General features: G+C 36.0%; 4 protein-coding genes across 4 annotated transcripts; all 4 read right to left on the reverse strand.

Moving 5' to 3' along the window:
- Window positions 1–3,089: 3,089 nt before the first annotated feature.
- On the reverse strand, window positions 3,090–4,204 carry LOC122637837. Its single transcript, XM_043830292.1, has 2 exons — window positions 3,691–4,204; window positions 3,090–3,597 (listed from the first exon to the last, which is right to left on the reverse strand). Exons 1-2 carry the CDS (start codon window positions 4,202–4,204, stop codon window positions 3,221–3,223), a joined length of 891 nt encoding a protein of 296 aa, XP_043686227.1. The 3' UTR covers window positions 3,090–3,220.
- Window positions 4,205–8,567: 4,363 nt separating this feature from the next.
- Window positions 8,568–10,501, reverse strand: LOC122638165. The gene is made up of 2 exons (XM_043830924.1): window positions 10,117–10,501; window positions 8,568–8,896 (listed from the first exon to the last, which is right to left on the reverse strand). Exons 1-2 carry the CDS (start codon window positions 10,499–10,501, stop codon window positions 8,568–8,570), a joined length of 714 nt encoding a protein of 237 aa, XP_043686859.1.
- Window positions 10,502–11,578: 1,077 nt separating this feature from the next.
- Window positions 11,579–13,107, reverse strand: LOC122637722. The gene is made up of 3 exons (XM_043830055.1): window positions 12,795–13,107; window positions 12,546–12,728; window positions 11,579–12,156 (listed from the first exon to the last, which is right to left on the reverse strand). Exons 1-3 carry the CDS (start codon window positions 13,006–13,008, stop codon window positions 11,765–11,767), a joined length of 789 nt encoding a protein of 262 aa, XP_043685990.1. The 5' UTR covers window positions 13,009–13,107; the 3' UTR covers window positions 11,579–11,764.
- Window positions 13,108–15,679: 2,572 nt separating this feature from the next.
- Window positions 15,680–16,824, reverse strand: LOC122627341. The gene is made up of 2 exons (XM_043808420.1): window positions 16,626–16,824; window positions 15,680–16,255 (listed from the first exon to the last, which is right to left on the reverse strand). The coding sequence occupies exons 1-2, from the start codon at window positions 16,822–16,824 to the stop codon at window positions 15,930–15,932; spliced, it is 525 nt and encodes a 174-aa protein (XP_043664355.1). The 3' UTR covers window positions 15,680–15,929.
- Window positions 16,825–18,051: the final 1,227 nt, after the last annotated feature.

Consider the following 18,051-nt stretch of genomic DNA (forward strand, 5'->3'; position numbering starts at 1 on the left):
TCCAGAAAATTATATTGCTGAAGTAAAAATAGAGAAAATTATTTAGGAACTAAAAGTATATACGCTTCCTTTATTTTCTTTTAAATTAAATTTTTTTAATTAACTTATATCACGTGTCCCATTTTAACTTTTAAACGCAATTGTCTCTTAAAATAATTATTTAAAAAAAATGTTTCAAGCAGAACTTATTTTGTTTCAAGAGGGACATCTTTTAATAGTTACAAGTTTTATCCAGATATACGACTATTCGAGATTCCAAGATGACTCTTGCCTTTTAAATGAAATTATGTATTTAATTTATGTAAATTGTAGCTCGTTCTATGATGAATTCATCCATTTATAATATTAGGTTGTACCAAAAGTTTCTTTAGCTATCTGCACACAGCTGCTTTATATGGCAATGTTTATACAAATGTGAAATTTTATTTGTTAAACGTTGCAATTATCTTCAGTCGTCATCTAGCTGTCATAGAATATATTTCAATTGCATTGAAATCTTATATACACATTTTCATACACCAGATGTGGAAAATCAAAGAAAGCGTTTGCTGCATTGTTTTAAAACAGGCTACTTTGCAACTGAGATTTGCACCGTGTGTGGCAGTAGTATTAAAGGTGTTCGGACAGTTTACAGTTGATGTAGGATATTTAGAACTAGTAATTTTAATCTGAGAGATAAAGAATGCAGTAGCTGTCCATCTAATACGGATGTAGAACTAATCAAGGTCATAGTTGATATATCTGCGATATATTGTTCGTGAATCAACGGATATTTTAAAAATTCCGCGAACAGTGTATAATAATCGAATACTTCAATCGCTCTGAAGTATAGGTTCCGCATCAATTGACAGAAAGCAACCTCTTTAACTGTGTTTTGACGTACGATTTGCTTCTTCAGAGAAACGAGAAAGATTTATTTTTGAAAAGATTGGTTACTGAAGATGATATGGTTTCGAAAATGATTCTCTACGAGAATATTACATGTAAATGATCTTGATCCAGGTATAAGAACGGTAATCTGATCTTTACCGTGATGAAAGTTTGGTGAAATTGGAAATGCTATTTATTATGAACTACTTCCACAAGGTAAAACAATTAATTCAGTGTACAAGTAGACAAATTGAAAGAAATAATCGCCACAAAACGACCAGAATTAACGAACAGTCGAAACATTGTTTTTTAGCACAATAATGTCAAGTCCCATGTGTCTTTAAACGTTAATTATTACCATTTTATAGTGATGTTCTATCTCATCCTTGATAGTCTCCGGATATTGCCCCGTGTGATTACTATTTATTTCTTTCATTAAAAAATTTGCTTCCTGCTCAAAAATTTGATACAATAAATAACGTAAAAATGTACCTAGAACGATATTTTACTAACAAACCCCAGAAGTTCTGGAAAGATGGAGAGTTGGAGAAAGATAAGAGAGCAAAATGGATCATATGTAATTTAATAAAATAATATAGAACGTAAAATATTATTCATCTATTATTTCTTTATAAATCGAAAAAACTTTTGGGACAACCTAATATATTAATCATTTAAATATACTATTCAAAACTTAGCTTTATTGAATGTTCAGAAATGATTCCTCATCTTCTATATTCAAAAGGATGACTTTGGGTAAATTATAGAAAGTTGTAAAACTAATTTGTTAAAAAGAATTCCTAATTTTTTCAAATATCGTTGTAATCCTAATTATTTATATGATCAAAGATAGTGAACTTTTTTTGATAGACTTGATTTGTAATAAAGTTTTATCAAAAAAAAATCTATAGATGTTAAATCTGGAGCCCTTGGTGGGAAGATCTTGTTCTATTTTCTCTTCATATCCAACAACTTTGAAATATGTTATTTAGCGTTGTTCAAACTCGACGTTCATAATAGGCGGGAGGACTGTCATGAAACTACAACTGTACTCTGATGTCAAATGGAATGTTTTCCAAAAGGACTTGCAGTTCGTTGATTAAAAAATCATTGTAATGAATCTAGTTAATGTACAATTAAAAAAATAAGATCTTACAAAGTGTCCACCTACTATGCCACCAAATATTTAACGATCACTGACGTTGACGTTCAACTGAGCAGTCCAAGTGCGAATTATGATCAAACCAATAACAGACATTATGTTAATTCACTTGTCACACTGAACTGTTTAAAAACTGTTTCTAAACGTGTATTCATTAGAAAAAAATACGTAGGAAAAGAACTTGCAATAATACTGGTTTCTTCGAAGCAACTATAACAGTAATAAGTAACAATAAATGTGACTTCAGTTTATGTTTATGACCAAATCAGCGACATACGTCGGTAAATCAAATCTTGAGAACATTGAATGAAGATAAGTTTTAAACGACAATAAATGAGCTTGAATGATCAACATATCATAAATCGACGGCATATCATCCACGAAACGAATTATTAAGATATTTCCTTCAATATAAAATAAATTCTGCTTAGAATACTCTAGCATAAATAGTTCAGGAAATTATTGCATATAAAGCTTCAAATGGGACACCTGATATATAGCAGGTTATATCACAAAATATATATTTTGTATCTGATACTTTCATTCAATGACAAAAGGTTGTTTAAAATGACTAAAACTAGTCATTATCGCAGGATACTTAACTGTTATTTTGAGGAACAGATGCAGCATGAAATGAAAAGATATTCGTCAAAAGATATAAAGCATAGATGAATAAAACGTTCAGTAAATGAGAGAGGGAAAGAGAAAAAGAGGAAATAAGAGGTAAGACAATCAAAAACGTTATATTATTACAAACAGACTTTATTAGGACGCTGAAATAAATATATAACAAGTAGACGTATGTGATTAATGGTGGTCGATATGCTTGCCGCTCCGAAAGCGGAGCATTGTTCACAATAAATATCTAAATAATTTAAGAAAAAACTACGATAACGGTGATGCGACTTAGCGTAAAGAAATGAGACAGACAACGAGAGGACGGATTTGAGAAAAAGGCAAAATTCTTAGCATGTATGCGCAGATAATTAGAAAGCGAGCGGGAGAAAGAAACAAGAAAGAAATGCAAAGATATCAACGAATCGTGACGAACGGCAAGAGAAAAGGAGAAGGGTAAAATTTAATGTGAATAAAGAAGAATGAAGAGAGACAAAAAGAGAAGAAGAAAAACTTCTGAATGATTTCGTGCAATGGCGAATCCAGGTACTCGGTGATGAAGAAGGAACGAAATTAATTTTGTCTTATAGCTCGACGATCACGCGCATTTCCGTATTTTCGTACAGCCTCCTGAATAGTTTCGTGGACCGAATCGAGAGATCTTCCGTATCCCGAATGTCCGTAACCGTGTCCGTGATGTTCCTCTGAACTATGAGTGTGAGAACTCGAGTAAATCGGCTTGCTAACAATCTCATAAGTGGTCTTCTTTTCGCCACCGCTAGCTAGAGATTTCAATCCAACGATGGCAGATAACATGAGTGCCATCAAACCAGTCATTAGAGCTTTACCAGCAAGAAGTGCTAACGCACCGAAACCAACAGCTCCGAGAGTACCTTTCATCATCATCAAACCTGCCATCAAACCACTGTTACCCTTGTCCTTCTTACGTCCTGAAAAGCAAAAGAAAATTATTTTACCCTTAAGCAACTTCGATTCCAGATCAAGTTTTTCGAATATTTTCGAAGAAATCAAAAGATATTCACCTGTCTCAACATTTTGATTTCCATTCAAGCCTAATTGAGCTAATGCGTCCTCGTTGAAGTTCCTAGCAGCTTCGAAAGTTTTTGGATCAAAAAGTTTGATCGAGATGGAGTGACTGTTTAAATAACTGCCGACTTTATGAACAAGATAGGCGTCCAGTCTCTTCTCCACATCATTTGGGAAATCTCTAGCTAGATTAGCAACGACTTCCGAAGCAGATACGTCAGCGGAAGCGTTTTCCTTTACAACGGACACACCAGGAAGGATACCAAGGTCCTCTTGTTCTGACAATCTATCCAGGAAGGATACCACGTCTAGTTTGAGACAGGTGGTACTATAGGACTTTCCACAGTCCTTGCTCAAAGTCGACGATAAAGTCTCGGGAGATTCCTCGACCATTTGTCTGGAGGTACGTCTTTCAATTTCCGCGCTAACGCATCCCAACAAGAAAAGAGTCACCAAGATCCGATAGTAACACGCTGAACTTTCGGAAGCTACCTTTGCAAATCCCTTCATCCTGAATTCCCTGATATATTAATATCACTCTTTTTCGAAAAGTCGAAGGATTGGTGCCTTTTATATCTCCAATTTTCTTTCGTCCGATGAATCTTGATCTTCCAAGTTGGACGATGAAGGACTTCTCGAAGCTAACGAACGAGGCGCGTATTCTGCACTGGTTATAGCTTTAGATAGTTGCAGTTTATATAGAGCGACTTACCACTGAATCCTTTTTCCTTTTTGCCTTTCGGCCGTTCCATACATTCTCCTAAGTTAAGAGTAGCATCGCTGAACGGACTCTCTTCTTCTCGGACGTCGAAGAGGCAGGGGCATTCTTTCTCTCTTTTCTTCTATCTCCTGCTGGCTACTGTCGGCTATCGCCGGTGAGAGGAAGCGTCAAATAGAGCGAAGAATTCGAATCTCAGTCGAATTTCCAGAAAAAAGGGATCACGAAGTATGGCTAACCAGTGAGTGTTTCAATGAGAGCGAAGATCGATCGCTCCGCTTCGTTTCATTTTAAGTCTGAATTATTGAACGATGACAAGATATCGAATTCCCTGCATTCGACCGATCGATTCTTCGATCATTTGCCATCATACGATCACATCACAGAGCCGATACTACAAGTTTCGTTAACATCGTTTCTACTTTCCAAATTTGTCTAATTTAATAAACTGAAGTATCAGATAGTGGCTGAAATACGAAAGCATGTTCCTAGCGTGAATTCTAACATTTTGATGAGAAAAAGAAAATCATTTCAGTTAGCGGCTTTCAACTGAGGAACATACTCTATGATCAAAGAGATCCTGTTTTATTTCCTTCGCCTCGGCGGTTTTCTACTGCATGATATTTATAAAATGTTAAGAACTTTCTCGTCGATGCATCACTATTATCACGGATAGGACGTTTTCTCAAGCAACCCAAGACGCATCAGTCTCGACGTTTGAATTTTCACATGCAACATAGTCTTTTCGTAACCATGTTATTTCTTTATCAACTTTCCACTGGATTTTACGATTAATTACATGTTTTTAGTTTGCCACCTATATTTTGTCTGGTGACGGTACTATAGAAACTACTTTCCATCTCGACGAAACGAGATCAAAAGGACGAACGGTGGCAAATCGATAGAGAAAAGAGAGTTAGAAGAGACGATTGGTCTGAAAAATGTTCGATTTCTCGGAAGTTGACGATCATTTTTAGGAAAGCGATGTAAGATCGAATGTAGAGAGGCCTACTTTAAATGGGCTGTGCCCGATCTCTAGATTTTCGTGCTCCACACTCGAGCAAGTGCACACGTTTCAAACGGATCTGCCGCGGCGAGAAAGTACGCAGTCGATTTTCACGAAGATCTTGATCGTCCTATCGACTTTATACATACATATGTCTTCGAGGATGCTCAGCCGTACGCATGATGGATCCCATACCGGATAACAGATGTGCCTAGATTCTAGGAAATTACTCGGTCTTATAATCGATACATATTACTATGCGTTTCATTTGGAAGTCCTTTCCTTTTGTCTCAGTAGCCCACCTTCACGCTAATGACTGTCGGATCTCGAGCGGATGGAGAGCGTTCTTCTTTCAAGTCGCTGCTTCGGTGACTCTGAACTATTCGCCTTTATCATTTAGGTTATTACCAGACTCAATATAAAATCTAATTTATTCGATCTAGTAATTAAAAACTATTTTTAATTAGTACGTTTTTGACGAATAAAAATTATATTTATATATTAGAATATTAAAAAATATATTTTTAATTCAATATTATTCATCTTTTTTTTATAAAATTTAAAACTGACATCATTTATTTAGCTATCGAATGATGGTCATAATATATGTTATAGATATTTAGGTTTTATGCATAGAACCATCTCAACCGAAAATAAAGAGTCTTCAATCATCGATTTATGCTTATTGCCACGTTCATCTTCACGCGGAAATAGCTATAACATCGAGAGAGAAGCAAACTTACGTATGGTTGTTTCGTCTTTTTCCTATTAATCACAACGACTCCATAGTATTACCTGCAAAGTAATTGGAACGATTTGCGATCCGCAATAAAAACATTTTTCACAAGATTTTTTTGTTAACTCAACAAGATGGCAGCAAATATCAGTCACGATGCTTTCAATAATAATAACTATCGAGAGTATAGTAAACGTTCTCGAATAAACGTGTAACTGGTCGATTTGTAATGTAGTTATCCTATTTTCCATTCAAATTGACACGGCTAACGTTAATGAAAGTTTGCCGCTTTTACCCATGATGGCTTTTCATCTTTCGCGTCTGATCGATCGAATAAATGTCATCGCACTCTTTACTATACCAAAGATAACTATTCGAAAAAAAGTTTATAAAATTTACATAATTATTTGTTTACATTTCTCGTTCGGTCTTCAACAGGACAGTTATTTTGTTTAAAACTAACGATAATAGCTTTCATCGACTGAAACCGTTACTTGCGTATCAAAGACTACGTTTCAATCTAAATGTGCACTTAATCTATTTTTATATTCTAATCGAACATAGGTACATATCTATATACAGTTATAAACAAGTCCTCATCGACTTAATATGCAGTAAACACTTGCATTCTAATTATTTCAATACTGATTTATTTCTCCATAATTTAAAATAGGAAATACGAGATATTAATATGTTTCATACTAGTTTTCTTTCCCATTTTCAGAACGTAAAAAAGTCATTCATTAAACACGAAAATACCACATTCTACGAAACTAATTTTCGCGCGACTTCGATACAGTGATCTGGTTTATAGGCGTATCCGCTATCGCCAACTTCGTCGTGTTAAGGTATGTAAATTAATCCGTCTGCAGATACGATATGTCTGTGAAAAACGCATCATCGAAGCGTGAATGAGCAACGTAAGAAAAAAGACATAACAACTTCTGACGGCATAGCAAGAAATGAGTGCGTGCTTAGACGTCTTTAATTCGAGAACGAGCATCCGTTACATGCTCAAAATGCACTTATATCTTCGCATTTTCACATTTCTTCCTTTACGAAGCAAAGTGAATGGTCAAATACTGCGAATTAATTTTATAGCTATCTAATCAAACTGGCAAGTCGGATGCTGTCTAGACGATGAAATTATAACCGCGTCTCCCTGACCCACTGAAATTCTTTATTAATCATTCGATAATGATCAAACAATATACGAATATGTGAAAAATAAACCTCAATTTTTCTATAAATTCCATACATACGAGATTGATGTACGATCAATTCGATTTATATTGATTAAAATTCCAGTAAAATTGAATTTCTAAATCGAGATTTATTTCTGTCATATATATATAAAAAAAAAAAAAAAATACATGAATAAGGCTGAAAAGAAATTATTTCAGCATTTTATATAAAAAAAAAGAATATAAAAACTTAAGAAATAAAATATCAAACTTCATTAAAAGTTATCATAGTAACGAAGTACGAATTCTTTTCTTTAATTAAGAACGAATAGTCAAAGTTTTCCTAAATGCAAGAAACGAGGTATCAAGTCGATCTATTTCTCCAACGACTCGTACTCGCGTTAATCATCGTGTCTCTCGCGTCTGGCGAACGATGTCTCTTCGATGAGCACGTATATACCCGGCCGAGTCCGTCCGCCCCTCCAGTTTGCTCGAGCAAGCCGACTTATTGTTAATCACAACCGGTACCGTTAAGCGCGTTCATCGTCCCCCACTTGAGGTGGAGAACGATCGTCGTGGAACGCGGAAGAGTGGGGAGAAGTCCACGCGTGGTAGCAGGCAATGACATACTAACCTTGATACTCGCGATCTACAGGGTGGGGAAAGGTGTCTCACCAATCAGAGTCACGGCCAGTTTTCCCACTTGACTCGACACAATGACCTCGATATTCCTTCTCCACGTTTCCTACTATCCCCACTACTGGATGTACTACTCTCACGTCTTTCTCTTCTCCCCGTAACCCTGCCACACCGTCCATGACCTTCCATCTAGGTTATTAGCCTTCTCGTCTGACTGACTGGATAACCTTCTTATAAGCTTCTACGTCTCCTTCCTCTTCTCTCTTTTTTTTCTATACTCTATATTTTTCGGTATTTTCCTATTTCTTTTTTCTTTCTCATCTTTTTTACGAGAACTAATATTCCTTGTCGTCAACCTTTTTTCGAAGGAGTATCTTCGACTTCTCTCTCAACAAATATTTCGATATCTTAGCAAGTAATATTTATAAATGGAGAGTAAAAAAAAGTAGGAGAAAACAAAGATGTAGGAAAATGAAGCTGTTTCTTTTCTTTTTTTTTTTTTATAAAAAAGAACAGAGAAGTGAGCATTTTTAGCGACATAATAAATAAATGAAGTGATGATACGAAATTATAGCAAAGATGCAGATCCGTTAAGGTATATCTTGATAGGGGTATTGTTCGCCATTATATTCCGCTGCCCATCCTCTGTAAGGCTGGTTCACCTCTTCCTGCGATCTATGCCAATGTTCATGAACGTCGTAGGGCTTTACTACTCCATAGCTAACTCTGGGAGGTGGTGGTGGTGTGAGAAGGGCTTTCAGAGCTATGGCTCCGGAAAGAAGAAGGGACATCAGACCGGCACCGAGACCCTTGATGCCAATTAAACCAATCAAAGTGATAACGATCGGCAGAACAATTAATGTCTTCAATTTTATAGCTAGAATAATAGGCAGGAGCATTCTCTTCAATTTGGTACGTGCTGGAAAAAAAAAATTTTATTTATTTATTTTTTTTTTAATTTTTTACAAGGATATTGAAAATTCACTTAAATTTGTCACGGTTCGTTAAATTAGCGTCGCGACTTAATCACTATTTATATAAGTATGTATAAAATAAACGTATATTCGTCAACGTGGAGGGGAAGACTGTCTAATTGATTCTCATCACCGAATCTACTTTCTCTCGTTCAAAGCTCTCTTTCTCTCTCTCTCTCTCTCTCTTTCTCTCTCCGTCATCGCCTTCTCGCGACGGTCGCCCCAGAAACCTGGAATCTCGTCGCATTCACGTCCCTCCTGAGTGAAGTCCCACTTTATTCAGGTGTCCTTCTCTTCTCTATGTTTTCGCGGATACCGACTTAATAAAAAGAGGACACATTACACACGATTTAACAACCGTACGCGTTCCTTACTTCCTTTTCTCTCTTTCTCTTTCGTTTAACAATATCCGTCGATATACGAAATTCTTTTCTTTTTCCAAAAACCCCACCCACGATTTCAGAAGTCCAAAGAAAAAGTTTCTCATCCCGATGTTTTCGATTTTCGAAACGAATGAAAAGAAGGTCAACGGTCTGCCTTTCTTAAACCAATAGGAAAAGAAGTCACCGGAAGTTCTACTTTTGCAGCCAATCCGTACGTGTCTTCGCGTCTCACTTTTCGTTCATTGGAGTAATCTTAGAAAGGCGCGGTGCTATAAGATTCTGCTCGGTCGAAGATTGTCTCAAATTCAAATGGAATATCGTGCTTCGAACATGAAATTTTATGTTAGGAAGCTATAATTTCCTCTCTCGTTTCAAGCGATACTTTTAGTAAATGTTATTTCATTTTACTCGTTTTTTAGGAAAATTGTCATTTTAATTTAATTAAAATTTTAACAAAAATTTTGATAAGATTAATAATAGACTAATCGATTGCAGTTTTCATATGTAACTAAATAATATTCAGTTAGGAGATTAGTCTAAGTTTTATCTTATTAATGATATGAAATTAACATATTTAATCAAAGCTCTTTTTTTGTTGAAGTTCATACATTAAGTTTTCTATTTTTAGTTAGAGTTAAACATTATTTATTATTAAACTTTTCATTCGCCATTCGTCCCTATATTCATTAATAAATCCTATATTCATAATATATTTATAATAAAATTCAAAAACCTGAAATTAGCGATAAAGTAGCTATATTCTTAATTATTTTTATATTCACCTTCAGAAGCACCATAAACTAAGCTTTCAAGCTTGATATCAACATTCTTCTGTCCCAAAGCTCGTCCAAAAAGATCCACGGAGGATTCATCGTTTGGAAAATCAATATGTATCTTTCTGGTTTTCAAAAACCTCTCGATCCTGTCCACCAATGGATCAGCGTTTTTCTTAGTCTCTATCGAATCCTCTTTGACTGCTACCTTCTGCAGCGTTATCATATTACCATAAATATCGATATTATCTTTCTCGTTCAGCGTGTCCATAGCTCTCACTAATTTCATCTCTAAGTGTTCTACGTTATCGTCATCCTGTGAGACCCTTTGTGGATTACCGACGACAATCGCCAACAGCTGCAGAAATACGATAATTTTTGCCTTCATTGTCATCGAACGATATCACAGCTACGAAGCAACGAATTTGACTGTTTGCCCCAGGGTCTATTTTTTCTTTTATATCTATCATCGATCAATGGTGGGGCCACAGTGAACCATTTGGCAAGCTAACGTGCAAGAAACGTGGTGTGAAGAATTTTAATTTCACGTTCTCTCCAAATAACAAGCACAGAACAAGTGCAGAGCACGATCGACGTGTGACGTAGGGTGTTTCCAGATAGCAGAGTCTAATTTTCCTTTTAATTCCAAACACTTTCTAGACGTTCGATTTACTGTCAATAATCTTTCGATCTTCTATGCAATAACTTTGACTAGAATAAAACTGTTCTCAAGTTAAATTTATTTAAAAATATTTAAAGATATTCGAACATGGATTATACTTTTAGAGATAATATTTTAGAATCAGTTATGCTTTTAAATGCGAGAATGGATTATGCTTTTAACTATGCTTTTATTCAAGAATTAATTATGCTTCAAAATCATAGAATATACTCTCATCTATAAATAGAGATATTATTACAACGATGAATAATTATTCATTAAAGATAATTATTTCTGTATCTATTTGTGACATGATATAAAGTTTATGTTCCGAATCTTAGTTTTATCAAGTGTCAGAGAGAAAGAGAGAAAAAGTAAAACTAGCAGCTGAAAAACGATGAAAGAAAGAGAAAGATAAAAGGAAGGTGCGAGAATTTCACAAGTGGGAGAGTAAATGACCTCGTAGGTATGTCCATGTCCAATTGGAATCGCATATGAGGCCGACATACCGCATTGTCAGTTCGCGTCGCATAAAAATCGACTTGCAATCGAAGCCCAATCGCCTTTTGAGCTTCACATCTGCCGATCGATAGTAAAACTAATCACGTACTTTGTTTTCTATGCGCAGTATTCATGCATGAACATTCAAATATGCATCTCGATAATTTCTCCAAACTAGAAATCGTTCTTGACATATCTGCAAATTTTGAAAACGAACATCTTTTCGTTTCTTTTTTTGATCGAATGAGAAAACGTGTAGGTAATAAGAGAAGATCGTGTATAGTAGAAAAAATTTATTATATTGGAAAGTTTAAATAATTTACATAACGTATACAAATTATTTTAAATATTATGTATAAATATTAATCTAGCAGTCGTTATCGGTGGATAAGATAACCTACAAGAGGTCCACTTAAATCACGAGAGATACGCATATGACTCCAATGATCTCTCGATAATGTTCTTGAATGGTAGATTCATTGAATGAAAAGTTGTTTATTGAGACTCATGAGAGATGGGTTCATGAGCCGAGTAAGCAAGAGGATGGGAATCGATTTTACCGGTGGTTTCGTCGAAACTCCTTCTATAATATCCTTGTTGTTGAACTCCTGCTCCAGCAGAAGGCCATCCTTGAGTAGATGGTTCGTACCAATTGCTACCAAGTGATGGTGATGGCGCCTTTCCGAAAATATTGCCGATCATATTATCATTTTTAAACATTTTTTGGAAGAACAGAATACCAGCCAAGAGGAGCGCTATTTTACTATCAAAAAGTGCCTTCATAGTGATCAAACCCAGACCTCCAAGAAATATTGGAGCCAGTGCGAAAATTTTCAAGGCAATTGCGGCAATCAGAGGTAAAATCATTTTCTTGATTTTACCACGAGCTGAAATCAAATATAATATATAAAGATGATCTTGTTTAAAAACATATATCTATTAGTCTCATTATCAGCCACAGCCGATCGTTTTAAATTCGGGCTCGTTTACACTAATTCGTTTACGATCAGAGACAAGAGTTTTTTATTATTCATCACAATTTGAGATGAAAAGTGAATCGCGTGGTCGTCCGAGGGAACAAGTTTATCCGGAATGACTTGAGACTCGGTGTATAGATATCACGAAGGTGAAAGGCGGATTTTATTCGTCCGTATTCGTAAGTCGTGACGCTGCGAATCCGTGACGTCAGCGAAGCAATCGCAAAGAGGATCACGATTATATCATCGAAAACGACCACGCTCGTTCCATCACTGTAAATGCTAAATGATTTGAGTACCTTCAGTCAGTGCACGAGAACTGAATTCTTCTGGCATGCTGATCTTCAAGCTGTGACTTTTCATAAAGGACATGGCGGAGTCAAAGAGCATGCTGACGAGTTTCAGAGCCCTATCGGAGGTATCCTTTGGTAGCTCGTTCATCACGTCTAATTCAGTTTTCAGGTTCTTCGCACTACGTTCCACTATAAAGAACGATGCTAATTAAAATATCTCGTTTAAAAATGAACTTAGCAATGGAAGAAACTTACTCGGTTTATCTCGTACGAAAATCACACCGTCGATCAGTTGAATATCACTGGACCTGGCAGCTCTGTCCAACGTAGTGGCAGCTTTAACGAAGATACAACTAAATAATTCATTCTCACGCTCCAAACAGTCGAGCTCTCTGTTTTGCAGAATCTCCGAAGTTGGTACCGCCATTGCAGCATTGACAAGAAATCCCAAGATCAGGAATTTGTTCATTTTTCTTTTATTTGGTTTTCGACTTTCGGATTCACTCTAAAAAGAAGCACGAAAAACGTTGACTATCGACTGCAGAGCGAAGATCTTCCTTTGGAAAATTTTCGGAGCAAAGTGTGATCTGGTCCTCCGTAGCTTCGATCTTTATAGGCGTGTATTCTAGAGGGAGAATCCCCCAATATTCCCCCACCTGACATACGTCGAAGCGTGTAAGACGACGATGATGACAACACGTAGTTTCAAGTGCTCGCGCAAACTCGTCATAGCATTAGTACACACTTAAATGGGATGTCGGTGGAGATGCCACCTCCCTGACTGAACTTTCCTCGATAATTTTTTAAACAAACGCTCGGCACCTCCTCCGTGGCGTCGATGTATCTGGGCGGACCTTATGGTGCCTAGTCGATGCTCTTTCGTCGGAAAAGAGCTCACTCTCGGTAGTTTTTCTTGGATACATCGCTATTTAGGTCAGTAGGGGAGGCACACTTCTTACATGCTTAGATTAGGGATTCTATCATCGTAGAATCTTTTTTGTAGTTTCAGGGTCCGATGTCCTTTTAATTGTTATCGATCAATCACAGTATCCTAGTAAAGGTAAATGAAGTAAAATGAAAAGAATAAAAATATAGATATATACCTACACACTGAAAAGTTAGATTTAACAAATATGCATTTTTTTAATTTAATTATTTATTTTAATTATTTTTTTAATTAATTATTTATAGGTGAAATAAATAGGAAAAGAAAGTTTAAAGATCGATAAATTATCTTAAATAATTATCTGAGAAGATTACAACGATCTTAAACAAACTGATCGTTTGACAGGAAAAAGCACGAACAAAGAGAGACTCATAAATTCTAGCGAATAGGACAGGTCGCTCGTAACTATATTGCATTGTAAGAATTTCCTCATGGAAGCTGCACGACCGCATCTCTGGCAGTTCATCAAAGACAATATTCTGTTTCAAGAGAGCTAAAATGAAAAGGACACGTAAATAGAAAAAAGCACGTATGTATGTACCATGTATGCGGTCTTCAATCTTTCATAGAATTCCATAGTCTATTTCCATGCCTATTCCGTAACCTATTTTCAATATTTTAGTTAGAAGGCTTCGAACCCTTGTATCTAGATGCGTCCACGTGCACAAAGTCGTTCACCTTGACCCAAAGGCATGCTCGACGAGAACGCGTGGACCTACGTGTTACGTCTTCGATGAGATTTCTTATATAACATGATATGAAATTCCAAGTTCATCTTTTATGGTATTTTCTTCCTTATTATTCTTCAGTAAGTAGTTTCTAACACTTCGATGGAAATTATAAATAGAATAGAAACATGTATCTACGTTTATAAAATCATGAACAATTATAAGAGGAAGATTTAATTTTATGGTGTACTAACAGATTTGTTAAATTTGTTATAACTTTTGGAAGCAGATAACCTGTTAATTTTATGATAAATTGGTTCGGCAACCGATTGGCCGAGGACAACGAAATGCATTTAGTTTTGTCGGAAGAAATTTGTGAACAAATACGTGATTATTTATAAGTGCCACAAACGGAAAAGTAAGCATCATCTGGGTCATTTTTCGAATAATAAACAGCTCGAAAACGAGAGACACCATATTCGCGGATGGAACTCCATTGTACTCGGCGTTCGATGGGCCTCTTTAAATATTTAACAGTTCGCTTATGAATCGTGAGAGTTTTGTCCTCGTCCTCTCTCTCTCTCTCTCTCTCTCTCTCCCTCTGTTTCTTTTAACGGTATCCGGTTTCGTAAGTATCAAAAAATTTCGCGCGATTGACCTTTCTGAGTTACATTACAAATCCTCGCTTAACTTCCAATTACGATGGATATCAAAAGAGATTCAAAAGATCTGATTCATCGCGATCGATCACATATAAGTGTCATTCAGACTTCCAAAAATAAAGTGGTTCAAAAAACGATGAGTGCCACTTCGTAGAACAAGAAAAGGAAAGTGTACTCTAAATGGTGAAAGTTTCGTCCTACTATGGATGGCGAACGCTTTTATTGATTCATCTCCGTTCTTTACAGATGTTTAATACGTTCACTATTACGAAATATTCTTAAATATATAGCGCAAAGCTCATATCTTGTTTAATAATCGACGAGTTAGAAGATTTCTTATTTGATGTTAGAGGATATGGAAGAACGGGGCCAATGACCTGACGAACGCGTCCTATATGCCTAGCTTATCTTTATTTTTTCCTGGCTGTTCCTTCCTTTCGTCCGGTTGTATTTTTTTCTACATTCCTTTTTACTATCTGTTATTCCTTTCAGATGATTTATATCTCTCGGGACTGCTTTGAACATTTCGTTTAGTCTAAATAATACATTATAGATAAGATTGATATAAGAAAAGGACAAACGACCTTTTAAAAAGCTCTTTATAGAAATAGTAGCTCCTTATGGAAAACAGTAGGAACAATGTTGATTAATTTAACAATGACATATACTTATAATAATCTATTGTTGATAAGTAACTTTAATACATTTTCTTTCTTACTTTTCAAAGACTTTAAAACACCGACAGTCTATGTGTATAAATCATTCACACTTTGTTAAAGGCACTTTTTTCGTAGACGCCGTACAAAAACTTGTCTCTAATCATTAACACGTTTAGTATCGAACAAAAACTGAATTATCCTCGTTATAAGACAACTTTCAGAATTATAAAAATACTTAATAAGTAACTATTTACAAAAAGCTATGTGTAAATTAATATCTTCTTAAATTTATGAACTGCAAAAGAGTAACGCAATTATACAAAATTAATACAATTATACAGATTATTCTGCATTAATGTGAACGCGCATGACTTGTTTATTAACGTCCTTTGCATGATATAATTTGGGACAAAGGAAAAGTGAATAAACGATTTAGGAAAATGTCATTTATGCTTTTACTTCTTCCTACGATATTCTCTGTAAAATCTATAAGGTTCTTCCTCTTCGAAGTCATCCACCACGTCGTAAGCATCTTTACGCCTGTATTTGCTCGACGGTATATTGACGACATCATAACTGCTGCTAGATGAACTTTGTGCGACTTTCTTGAGACCTACGATGGCAGCAAGAATGAGACTCATCAGACTTAGAACGACAGCTTTGCCACTCAAAACAGCGAGAGCCTTTAAGGCGATCGGCAAGAGGATCGACTTTATCAAGAGGAATCCGACGATCAATGGTACCACGTATTTGTTTAACTTGTGTTTCTTTTTCTTCCGAGCTGCAACATCCAGAAAAATAGTTAAAAGCAGACGATCCAAATTATGTTCCTCGTTAGTCATGCCGAGTGCGACGAGCGGTTTAATTAAATTAACTCGAGTAGTTAACATTTATGTTTTTTGTACCAGGAAGCCGAGTACCGTAAACGGTTATAGGTATCATATCGCGATAAACATCATAACAATAAAAAGCGCAGTAGTAATTTCACGCTTCCTCGATACCGATAAAATCATGAAATTGACGGACGTATGTTCGCGCATCGTTTACTCTTATCGCTAATTTTAGTTTTTATTGTGTCCAACACTAACTTATAGAGAAAGGTTTTAACAAAATTTAAATTCATAGATCTGGGACAGTCTAATTATTCGTACCTTCCTCAAGGTTCTTCATGGTATCACGCGATCTTGAATAAGGAATAAATGTTTCGACGACATTTAAAATCCGATCAGCCACCCAAGAATTATTTCCAATTCCACTGAACGTTTTTGATATAGTTCGTTCCTGCGTCTCCTGTACTATTTCCGTGCTAACGAGCAAGGGTAGAAAAATCAACAGCACATAGATGTACATTTTCGAGATCCAGCTCAACCCGAAACCCTTTCCTTAGGGTTACTGACGCAACGTGTCCGGCAACTGGTTCGAAAATAAGATGTCAACTGATAGTCATGTCCAGCCAAAGCATAGTTTATATAGGGTACCAGCGAAAAGACCTGAGAAGGAGTTCACCAAGTTGGTACCGACGCGTGACGAAAGATCCGCCATCCAATCACAGTCTGTTCGATCATTGGACTAAACATCTTCCTCCGAATATTAAAACCAGGGCAAGTAGATCACAGTCAGGATCGAGTGAACGAACGAGCGAGTCCTCATCATCATCACCATCATCATTGTAAGAGACGTCATCTTCGGAAAATGCTATTTCGTCGATCCACTTCGTTTCACACTCGAGTTAGATCGTGTATCGAACATTTCAGCCGATCAGTGGTCTGTTTACGATTGAAACTCCACGCCGCAAAACGTTCAATTATCTGAGATCATTTTCTTATCATATCTACCGTCGAAAACAGCTGTCATTAATAATTGACACCGAAAGAATAACTGAATGAAAAAGCGAACAAAACATAGATTACGTTTTGACTACGATCTTTACGTATGGACGTACTTAAGATAGTTTTCACTTACTCGAAGCTTTCATGTCTTTTGATCTATTGATAAAGGCTAGGACTGATTAATTTCATGATAAGATTCGTCACAGTCTTTGATCAAGTAAGACGATGTTGGCATACGACGTTTTAATTTAAAACGAATTTACCACATTAGATACTGTATCGAAACGGTCGAATTAATTCGATTCCGTTATTGATCCTAACAGAGATCGACGTGATTTGACTTTACCAGAAATGTCTGACCTCTGATTAACCCTGTCATTATAACTGTACGTATCATTTTACGAATTAAGTATAACTTTCCAATATCATTATTATTATTGTTCGATTCGACCAAAAATTGAAATTAGTGTCATCTAAGTATTTTTTTCTTTTTTTTTTTTCATTTATTTTTTATTCAACGTTCGCTATATTTTCCCAAACGCTGAAGATAATTATCTCAGATCTAGATACGCCGAGGAAGAGTGAAATTACCTGGCGTTTCCTCGACAAACAAACGTAATGCCTTCAGGGTGGCACGTGAATAAAACTACCGATATCTAGGTTACTCGCTTCATACACGAAAGATTCGATTAATTCGACGACATTCGCCACTGATTCTGGATTTCTTTCCTCTCAGTAAGAGTTGAAG

Source organism: Vespula pensylvanica, chromosome 2 (assembly GCF_014466175.1).
Source record: "Vespula pensylvanica isolate Volc-1 chromosome 2, ASM1446617v1, whole genome shotgun sequence".
NCBI classification, from domain to species: Eukaryota; Metazoa; Arthropoda; class Insecta; order Hymenoptera; family Vespidae; genus Vespula; species Vespula pensylvanica.

What these genes read in the sequence shown, in the direction of transcription:
- LOC122638165 (XM_043830924.1), bottom strand. Translation starts at nt 10,501, where the DNA reads ATGACAATGAAGGCAAAAATTATCGTATTTCTGCAGCTGTTGGCGATT. An exon ending in AGTTTATGGTGCTTCTGAAG is followed by an intron (nt 8,897 to 10,116) that starts GTGAATATAAAA and finishes TTTTTTTTCCAG; the next exon opens with CACGTACCAAATTGAAGAGA.
- LOC122637837 (XM_043830292.1), bottom strand. Translation starts at nt 4,204, where the DNA reads ATGAAGGGATTTGCAAAGGTAGCTTCCGAAAGTTCAGCGTGTTACTAT. An exon ending in AAATCAAAATGTTGAGACAG is followed by an intron (nt 3,598 to 3,690) that starts GTGAATATCTTT and finishes TTTGCTTTTCAG; the next exon opens with GACGTAAGAAGGACAAGGGT.
- LOC122627341 (XM_043808420.1), bottom strand. Translation starts at nt 16,824, where the DNA reads ATGTACATCTATGTGCTGTTGATTTTTCTACCCTTGCTCGTTAGCACG. An exon ending in CATGAAGAACCTTGAGGAAG is followed by an intron (nt 16,256 to 16,625) that starts GTACGAATAATT and finishes TGGATGTTGCAG; the next exon opens with CTCGGAAGAAAAAGAAACAC.
- LOC122637722 (XM_043830055.1), bottom strand. Translation starts at nt 13,008, where the DNA reads ATGAACAAATTCCTGATCTTGGGATTTCTTGTCAATGCTGCAATGGCG. An exon ending in TTTCGTACGAGATAAACCGA is followed by an intron (nt 12,729 to 12,794) that starts GTAAGTTTCTTC and finishes CGTTCTTTATAG; the next exon opens with TGGAACGTAGTGCGAAGAAC. An exon ending in TTCTCGTGCACTGACTGAAG is followed by an intron (nt 12,157 to 12,545) that starts GTACTCAAATCA and finishes ATTTGATTTCAG; the next exon opens with CTCGTGGTAAAATCAAGAAA.